At 39.0% G+C, this 9,582-nt stretch overlaps 1 protein-coding gene across 2 annotated transcripts; it reads left to right on the top strand.

Annotated features, from left to right (window-relative positions):
• The first annotated feature begins 703 nt into the window (after nucleotides 1–703).
• On the top strand, nucleotides 704–9,120 carry LOC110308146 (cathepsin 8). Of its 2 annotated transcripts, XM_021180516.1 has the most exons (8): nucleotides 704–780; nucleotides 1,799–1,935; nucleotides 2,218–2,340; nucleotides 2,428–2,574; nucleotides 4,133–4,357; nucleotides 4,811–4,973; nucleotides 6,560–6,677; nucleotides 7,624–9,120. In XM_021180516.1, the coding sequence occupies exons 2-8, from the start codon at nucleotides 1,810–1,812 to the stop codon at nucleotides 7,721–7,723; spliced, it is 1,002 nt and encodes a 333-aa protein (XP_021036175.1). In that variant the 5' UTR covers nucleotides 704–780; nucleotides 1,799–1,809; the 3' UTR covers nucleotides 7,724–9,120. The 2 variants fall into 2 exon arrangements, with proteins under 2 accessions (XP_021036175.1, XP_021036176.1); XM_021180517.1 differs by lacking the exon at nucleotides 704–780 and having other exon boundaries at nucleotides 1,810–1,935; nucleotides 2,221–2,340; nucleotides 7,624–7,723.
• The last annotated feature ends 462 nt before the right edge of the window (nucleotides 9,121–9,582 follow it).

Genomic DNA, 9,582 nt, shown 5'->3' with positions numbered 1-9,582 from the left:
TCACTTTGTAGACCAGGCTGGCCTCGAACTCAGAAATCCGCCTGCCTCTGCCTCCCGAGTGCTGGGATTAAAGGCGTGCGCCACCACGCCCGGCTGGGCATTTTCTTAGTAACATATTTGGGCAGGCAATAGAGGGAATCCCATTACGGATGATGGCATTCCTGGTGTGGCTGTCCTGGGTTTTATTAGAAAGCAAGCTGAGTAAGCCATGATGAGCAAGCCAGAAATCAGCACTTCTTCATGGGCTCTGCATCATATCCTGCCTCCAGGTTACTGCCCTACTTGCGCTCCTGTCCTGACTTCCTTTGGTGATAAACTGTAAGATGGAAGAGTAAGGAGAAAAAACCCTTTCCTTCTCAAGTTTCTTTTGTCCATGTGTTTTATCACAACAATAGTAACACTAAGACATTGTTAGACTAAAATTCCATACAGCTTCACTAGGAAAGCATTTTTCTTAAGCCACTCAGGAGGGAAATGAACTATCAGGTGATACAAGGAGGATCCTGTTATGATCCACAGGGTCAGCTTCAAGCTATCTATTGAGACTGCCCACACCCAACCCTTCAGGATAGATGGGATCAAATCTCAGTATGTGTTCCAGAGCCTGGAGGCCTAATCCAGTCACCACACTAGCAAATCAGAGGAAGGGCAAGACTGACTTCCTGGCCTGAAACTGTATTTAAAGCTCAAGTGAAATACAGCAGGGTCAGATCCTAGCATCTCAGCCACATCTGAAGATCTGAGTTTGTGGAGTGCATAAAGACATTAGAAGTCTTCCTGGTAAGGTCCTACCTCTTCTAAGACAGAACAGGAAGTGTCACTGGATAATAAAACTCTTTGGGAGAATCTGGCATAATTCCAGGAATGAGACTATCTTCTCAATATCTATAGTCTTACAGTTTGGAGGTGGAAGAAGGTAGAAACACTAAGGGGAAGAGCAGACCCTACATGGTTAACTTGACATTTGTTCCCCATAAAGTAAAAATTTGAGTCTTTTTGCAGAGAGCAATAGCTGGTCTGTTGTGCCTCAGGTATCTTTTCTATCCCCTTACACATTGCCACTGGGTAAACTTTAATTCTTCATTGACTTGTGCAAAAGTATTAGCAGATGAAATAGCTCTCAAGCCTTATAGTGAGTGTTGTTTAAGGTAACATTAAGTCATGATTTGAATCCTGTGAATGGCTCTCTTTTGTATTCCACCTCCACCATAATCCAGTGGCTTTTCCTCGTAAACCCTTCATCGCTGAAGTAGTGGTTATCGTGTGTAGTCACAAAGATGGAACCAAGGGTATAGTACTGATTCTTTCCATATTTTCAAAGAACAGCTTAGAAATTTTTCATTCAAAATGGGAGTTTTCATGACAAATACACGTATAGACTACTAGGTAGGGATATGAAAGTCATTTGGCCACAACTCTAAGGCTCACCTAATGTTTAGAATCAGATGCTATATAAGTTCATTCAAATCCATGTCCTAAATCTCTGACTGTGTAACATTTTAATTTTAAGAGTCATGAACATCTTTCTGATAATGTAAGTTTGCAACACACAGGATGTTTCTATTCCCAGATTTGGGAACACATGCTGTGCATTTTGGTGGAGCAACTAAATATCATCCATGGAGTCTTGAACCCTAAGTACAAATTTATCCATTTTCAAAATCTGTAGATAGATATTTGAAAAGAGTACTTCAACTAATTTTATCCAACACACATGTCTTAATTTCTCAGAATGTGGTGACAGGCATTTTGGAAGAACTGTAGTTGGCCATCCTTACTTCCCTTCCTTATCATCTAGGTGCTTGAGGCATGGGTCCTGCTGTCTTGCTGGCCATCCTGTGCTTGGGAGTGGCTGAAGTTACTCAATCATCTGATCCCAGTTTGGATTCTGAATGGCAGGAGTGGAAGATAAAATTTAACAAAAACTACAGCATGGTTAGTAGTATGAACACTATCCAGCCAGACCTCAGGGAGAACAGTACTTACTGGGATTTATGGGTGCAACAGAGTTCAGAGAGACAACTTTAATTAAGGAACTCCCAAAAGTCATACACCAAGAATACAGGTTGGTCAGAATTTCTATTCTTATGTATGTGAATAATGACATTTTTGCAGTGTTCTGAGATCAGTTTCATGACCTTTGACAGTGAGTCCCCTTGGTCAGTTCCTGTACAGGTTTAATTATAAAGAAATGTCACACATTATGTTTATTTCCAGGAGGAAGAAGGACAGAAAAGAGCAGTATGGGAAGAAAACATGAAAGTGGTCAAACAACATAATATTGAATATGATCAGGGAAAGAAAAACTTCACCATGGATGTCAATGCCTTTGGTGACATGGTGAGTTTGACACAGACTGCATCACATTTTTCCAACGTTTTATGTAAGTTTTTTGCTTTTTAATGATTCATTTTCTTTTCCTTGAAGACTTGTGAGGAATACAGGAAAATGCTGACTGATATTCCAGTCCCAAATCTTAGGAAGAAGAAAAGTATCCACCAACCTATTGCTGGTTATCTCCCCAAATTTGTGGACTGGAGAAAAAGAGGCTATGTGACTCCTGTGAAGAATCAGGTACAAAAGTATCTTTTTCAGTCACTGGGGAGATAAAAATAGGATGACATCTCTCTGTGTGTTGAGTGTAGAGTGATACACAATCTACTTTTTTACAAATTTATTTTTTTTTTTACTTATTTTATTTGTTTTCATTTTTTGATTTTTTGGGTTTTTTCTTTTTAATTAATTAATTAATTACTTTTTTTTTTTTTTTTTTACTTATTCACTTTATATCCAGTACTCTGTTCCCCTTTCTGGTCACCTTCTCACAGAGTGCTTTTTCGATTTCCCTGTCCTTCTCCTTTGAGCAGGTGGGGGGCCCTTCCCCCTGCCCCTGCCAGCACTTCAAGTCTCTGAAAGGCTAGGAGCTTCCTCTCCCCTTGATGCCTGACAAGGCATTCCAGCTAGTAGAACATACCTCACATACATGCAACAGCTTTTGGGATAGGCCTGTTCCAATTGTTCAGCCCACATAAATGTCAAGCTGTACATCTTTACATAGGAATGGGGAGGCCTAGGTGCAGCCCATGTGCTCTTTGGTTGGGGGTTCAGTCTCTGAGAGCCCTAAAGGTCCAGGTTATTTGACCTAGCTGGTCTCCCTCTGGAGTAATGGAACCTCATGAAACTGCAAAGCTTTTATAAGTCAGAGGATATTTTCTTTCATACAAATTGGCAGCCCACAGATTGGGAAAGGATCTATACTAACCCTACATCTGAAAGAGGGCTAATATCTAAAATTTTCAGAGAACCAAAGAAGGTAGACACCAACAGTACAAATAAATCAGTTACAAAATGGGGCACAGAACTAATTGGATAATTCTCAGCAGAGGATTTTAAAATGTCCAAGAAGCACTTAAATGTTCAAAGTCCTTAGTCATCAGAAAAATGCAAATCAAAACAACTATGACCTTCCATCTTTCTCCCATGAAAATGGCTAATATCAAAAACTCAGAGATCAGACATGATGGCAAGGATGTAGAGCAAGGGGGACACTTCTCCATTGCTGATGGGAGGACAAACTTGTACAACCACTTTGGAAATTAATTTGGTATTTTCCTAGAAAATTTGGAACATTTCTACTTCAAGACCCAGCAATATCTTCTTGGGCACATACCCGAAACATTCTGCAACACTTCACAAAGACAACTGTTCAGCTATGTTCATAGCAGCTTTATTCATAATTACCACAATTCACTTTTAATAATTCACTTTTAAAATTTTTTGAATGTTTCATATGTTGCACAATGAGTATGGATCATGTCCATCCACCATTTTCTACCTCTACCTAGTGCCCTCTATCCAATCACTCTCCAGTTTCTGTGATGTATTTATTGTTCATAATGGCAGCCAGACAAAATTATGCCCTACCCATATGTTCATGCGCATACATGTACATGTGTATGTAGCCATTCATTTGGTTCCACACAACCTGGCAGCAGCCAGGTCCCCAAAAGAATGAAACTTCCTCCCTTGGCACCAATAACCTGCAAACAATTCATTCTTCAACACAGTATTCAGCTGTCTGATTTGGTATTGCTAGTTGTTTGTGTATGGCTCTCTGTTTTTCTCTACTTAGGGCACATGTAATTCTTGTTGGGCTTTTTCTGCGGCTGGTGCCATAGAAGGACAGATGTTCAGGAAAACAGGCAAACTGGTCCCACTGAGCCCACAAAATCTAGTGGACTGTTCTAGACTTGATGGGAATTTTGGCTGTTCTATGGGCAGCACATTCCTTGCTTTAAAGTATGTGTGGAAAAATGGAGGTCTAGAGGCTGAGTCAACCTATCCATACAAAGGAACGGTAAGTGGATTTTCTATGCTATTGTAATTTCAGCCATCACAGGCAAGAAAAAACTGTAGAAATAATCCAGACCTCTGAACTCACATTGGAAGGCACAATCACTGTATACCATCAAGGTCTCATTATCAGTCTGTGCACACCTTTATGATGCAATGGTCCCATGCAGCTGTTCCTGCTTCTTTGCACACACAGAATATGGAAATCATTTCACATATAATAAATATTTCTTTCTGTGAAAATTTCTTATGGACAGAAAGACCTATGAGGTTTCACTGAAGACATGAGGTCTGATATTTCTTCCAAATCTTTCATATTATTTCACTTCCTGGGATGTTCTATAACAGCCCAGACTTGAGGATACTCCACTACAAAATGCAATGCTGTGATTTTGATCCATGCCTCTTTGCAGGTAAATGGAAATAATGGATTCTCTTACCTTTCTACCATTTAAAGGACGGACACTGCAGGTACCACCCTGAACGTTCTGCTGCTAGAATCACTAGCTTTTCGTTTGTCTCAAACAGTGAGAAAGACTTAATGCGCGCTGTAGCAACTATCGGGCCCATCTCGGTCGGAATTGATGCTAGACATAAATCTTTCAGGTTTTATAGGGAAGGTAAGCATGTGTTTTTCAGTGGTTGCAACCCCATTGGGGGTTAAATGACACTTTCACAGAGGTTGCACATCAGATATCCTGCATGTCAAATATTTACGTTATGATTCATAACAGTAGCAAGTTTATAGTTATGAAGTAACAAAGGAAATAATTTCATGGTTGGGGGTCATCAAAACAAGAGAAACTGTATTAAAGGATCTAACAATTGTTGTGAACCACTCTTCTAGATATAATTAAGAATGATTTTGAGACCCCTGCTAGGTTGAGGGACCACATAACTGTGTATAACATTTGATGTAAATAACCAGTAATATTAGATGTAAATAAATAGCTAGTAATAACATGCTCCAATGTATGTGAGCGCTTTTCAGCCGAGCATCTCCCAATCATCTGAGGAGGTGAAATAAACCGGGAGACATGCTATTTCCATGCCTGCAAGTACTTCATAAGATATAATTATTATTGTGCTTAAACTACTCAAATTTCCTCCACTCAATATGTCTTAAGTTATTGAAAGATACTCTTTCTAGAACAAAATTCTAAAAAGTGCCTTGAATTAAATATTTATATTCAGTTATGTTTTTTGGAATGGGGTTCTCTTAGTAAAATTTCAAGGAAAGAAGTGTCTGTATGCATGTATGTAGTAAAGTGTTTATTTTATTTTTTATTAGCTATTTTCTTTATTTACATTTCAAATGTTATCCCTTTTCCTGGTTTCACCTCCGAAAACTCCCTATCCCATACCTCTTGCCCCTGTTCACCAACCCACCCACTCTTGCTTCCCTGTCCTGGCATTCCCCTACACTGGGGCATCAAGGCTTCTCTCCTCCCACTGATGGCTGGCCAGGACATCTGCTACATATGCAGCTGGAGCCATTAGTCCCTCCATGTGTACCCTTGGTTGGTTGGTGGTTTAGTCTCTGGGAGCTCTGGGGGTACTGGTTGATTCATATTGACATTCCTCCTATGGGGCTGCAAGCTCCTTCAGTCCCTTCAGTCCTTTCTTTAGCTCCTTCATTGGAGACCCTGTGCTCAATCCAATGGTTGGTTGAGAGCATCCACCTCTGTATTTATCAGGCACTGTCAGAGCCTTTTAGGAGACAGCTATATCAGGCTCCTGTCACCAAGCTCTTGTTGGCATCCACAATAGTGTCTGGGTTTGGTGATTGTATGTGGAATGGATCCCCAGGTGGGAAATCTCTGGATGGTCTTTCCTTCAGTCTCTGTTCCACACTTTGTCTCTGTATCTCCTCCGGTTGGTATTTTGTTCCCAGTTCTAAGAAGGACTGGGATATCCATACCTTGGTCTTTCTGCTTCTTGAGCTTCATTTGCTCTGTGAAGTGTATGTTGGGTATTCTGAGTTTCTGGGCTAATATTCCAGAAGGAAAGTGTTTATTAACAAAGATATGTTTGCTGTATTTCTTCTTACTTTGATGAAACTCTGTATCATGATTCCCATCAATCATGGATACTATATTGACTAGACATTTTTTTTGTCCAGTTAGAAAATGCCTTTCTTATTTCTATTGGCCATCACCATTATTAGGTTCCTGGTATCTCTCACACCTTTGATTTTGTTTTCCAGGTATTTATTATGAGCCAAAGTGCAGCAGTAATATTATCAACCATTCTGTTCTGGTAGTTGGCTATGGCTATGAAGGAAAAGAGTCAGATGGCAACAAATATTGGCTGATAAAGAACAGGTATAAACTGCAAGTATTTTTAACTTAATTTCTAAATGAGTTTTCTCCTTAGAGTCAGAATGGGGTGAGCCCACATAAATGTTCTCCAACATGCATTAAATAACAACAGTCTTTTTCTTTGTGGCCAGTTGTATGTGTTTATTATGTCTATTTGTGTTTGTGTGTGTATGTGTGTACATGTGTGTATCCAATGTTGAGATCAGTTGTTTTCCTTATCTATCTACCAGAAAGGCAGCATTTTTCACTGATACTAGAGGTTACTCTCTTTGGTAGTTGTTTAGCCAGCTTCTCAATGTGTAGCCTTACTTTATAAGATTTCAGGCAAGCTGCAATGATAACCTCACATTTAAATATTATATTTTCACTCGTGTGAGGGTGCTTGTGTGAATTTTTATTCTACGTGTGAGCAGCTGCACATGGAGATGTGAAGAGGACATCAGATTCTCTGAAAATATAGTTACAGGAGGCTGTGAGCTGATTGACTTGGTTTCTGGGAAAGGAATAAGCTTTCTGTGGGAAAAGCCCTTGTTCTTAGGCACAGATCCAACTCCAGCCCCAAGTGGAATCTTGGATTGAACTCCAGTCCTTTCTCTTTTGTGAACACCACTTGAACCTTTGAACACTATGTCTGGGTAAACAACTTATAGTATGTGTGTTGTTCAGATTTAGGCACTGGTTTCCTTGAGTAGTAATATGTTTGTGACACTGGTTTTTCTAAAAGCTGGGAAATTGTTGGTTCTGTGGGTGGAAAAATATCCCAAGTTTTCACTGATGTGATTTGCACAGTCCTTTCTGAGATAACTTTTGGTTCTTAGAGATTGATGTTTTGCATTTTCTGCTCATTGAGTTAAGTAGGCTTCTGGATCAGTGGTTACACGTGTAATTATTGTAATGAGTGCACTGTCCTGTGTTCTTTCTACTAAATGGGAAACATGGTTCTTTTCAGTCATGGTAAGCAATGGGGCATGAATGGCTACATGAAGCTTGCCAGAGGCAGGAACAACCACTGTGGAATTGCTTCATATGCTGTCTACCCCAGAGTGTAAACTGCCTGATGGTAAGAAGGAAGGGTTGGAGTGGAGACAGCCTGTGAAGTGGAGGCACTTTCTATTTACCATGACCAGCCTTTGCTGCATGGATAGAGCTCATGAGTTACTGAAGAACATGATGTAATGTGAATTCTGTTATGTTTTTATCCAGTAAGACATGATGGATACTGTAACTTAATCACTTCACTTATTTGTATTTGATTCCCATAACTTGATTTTGTGTTTGTTTAATGATTGTATAAAACAATATCTTTAAAGAATATTTAAGCTCAAATGAAGTGTCTGTCTTCTTTTTGTTTTGAAAGTAGTGACTTTTAAATTGTATGTAGTTCATTTCATTGAATATATGTTTTAGTTAAAATATAATTATATTAACCCATTTATTTCTTTCCTCCAACAACTTTCCTCCCTACCTCCTCACATATTCCCCACCCTCATCTAGTCTCAAATTGATTGTTTTTGTTGTTGTTGTTTTGTTTGTTTGTGTTTGTTTTTGGTTTTGGTTTTTCGAGACAGGGTTTCTCTGTATAGCCCTGGCTGTCCTGGAACTCACTCTGTAGACCAGGCTGGCCTCAAATTCAGAAATCCACCTGCCTCTGCCTCCCAAGTGCTGGGATTGAAGACATGCACCACCACCGCCTGGCTAAATTGATTGTTTCTTATTCTCTGGTGATTTTCATTATATATACGTATATGTGTATATTTGTGAATATATAATGAAACCAGCTGAAGGCTGAATCAATTTTTGTTCCTTCTGTGTTCAAGACTTTAGGACTAATCACATTGTTTAGGTAGTTGATCAGGGGTTCACCCCTGGGAATGCTCATTCTCCTTCTTTTAGTATTCATAACTACTGCATGTAAGGCTCAGGGAATATTGTGGAAGATAGGGCAGAATGACTTAGAGACAAAGGATCATGAAATATACAAGGAGACTGTATGTCCAAAAAATTGTTGCTTAAACAATATACGTACAATGACAACATCAATAGCCTTATCAGCTGGGAATAAGGAACAACTTTAGAGTTCCCACTGCCAGGTAATGAGCTACAAGATATTAATTTTGTTGTCACATTAATAACTCAGTATGAAGACATACATTTGTGTTCTGTTGATGTTCTTAGAGAAAGAAGGGTGGCTCTTTTGTTATTGTCAATTTTCCATCTTTAGTAATGTGTGTGTGTTAAATTAGATTTTGTGTATCGACTATCACTGTGAATCTCCCTTGCCTTACTTCCATCCTGTGTAGCATCTTCATTGTGAATGTACTGAAGACATCGGCACAACTGGATCTGCAGTTACAGATTTTTATTCAAATGACACTTTCAGAAGTTTTAGTGCCTCAGAGGCAAGAGAACTGAAACATGCCTTTTTAATAAAACCTGCTGGAATCAATGTTCTGTTGTATTATTTTTTATGTTGTTAATGTTTGAATTTAGTTATCAGATGCACTGAACTTTGTCATAGACAGACAGACAGACAGACAGATAGATAGATAGATAGATAGATAGATAGATAGATAGATAGATGGATATGGATATGGATATGGATATAGAGATATATAGAGAAAATTATTGCAGGAACACACACACACATTGTGTACATTCATATATGTCTATAATGGAACACACAAATATACACATACATAGTTTAGTACTTTTTTTGTACTAGAATCTAGTGTAGATTTTAAAATGTATCCAGAGTATATAAGAGATGATGAGCCTAGTGTTTTCTTATTTTAGCTTTCCAGTGGTTTCACTTTAGAGACAAATGAGTGTTTCTAGTGACATTCACTACATGGAGAATACATTGGATGAGATCAGAAAAATGGTTCCCTCACCATATAGACTGACAACT

This window comes from Mus caroli, chromosome 13 (genome assembly GCF_900094665.2).
Source record: "Mus caroli chromosome 13, CAROLI_EIJ_v1.1, whole genome shotgun sequence".
NCBI classification, from domain to species: domain Eukaryota; kingdom Metazoa; phylum Chordata; class Mammalia; order Rodentia; family Muridae; genus Mus; species Mus caroli.
This window is presented reverse-complemented; position numbering and strand designations above follow the sequence as displayed.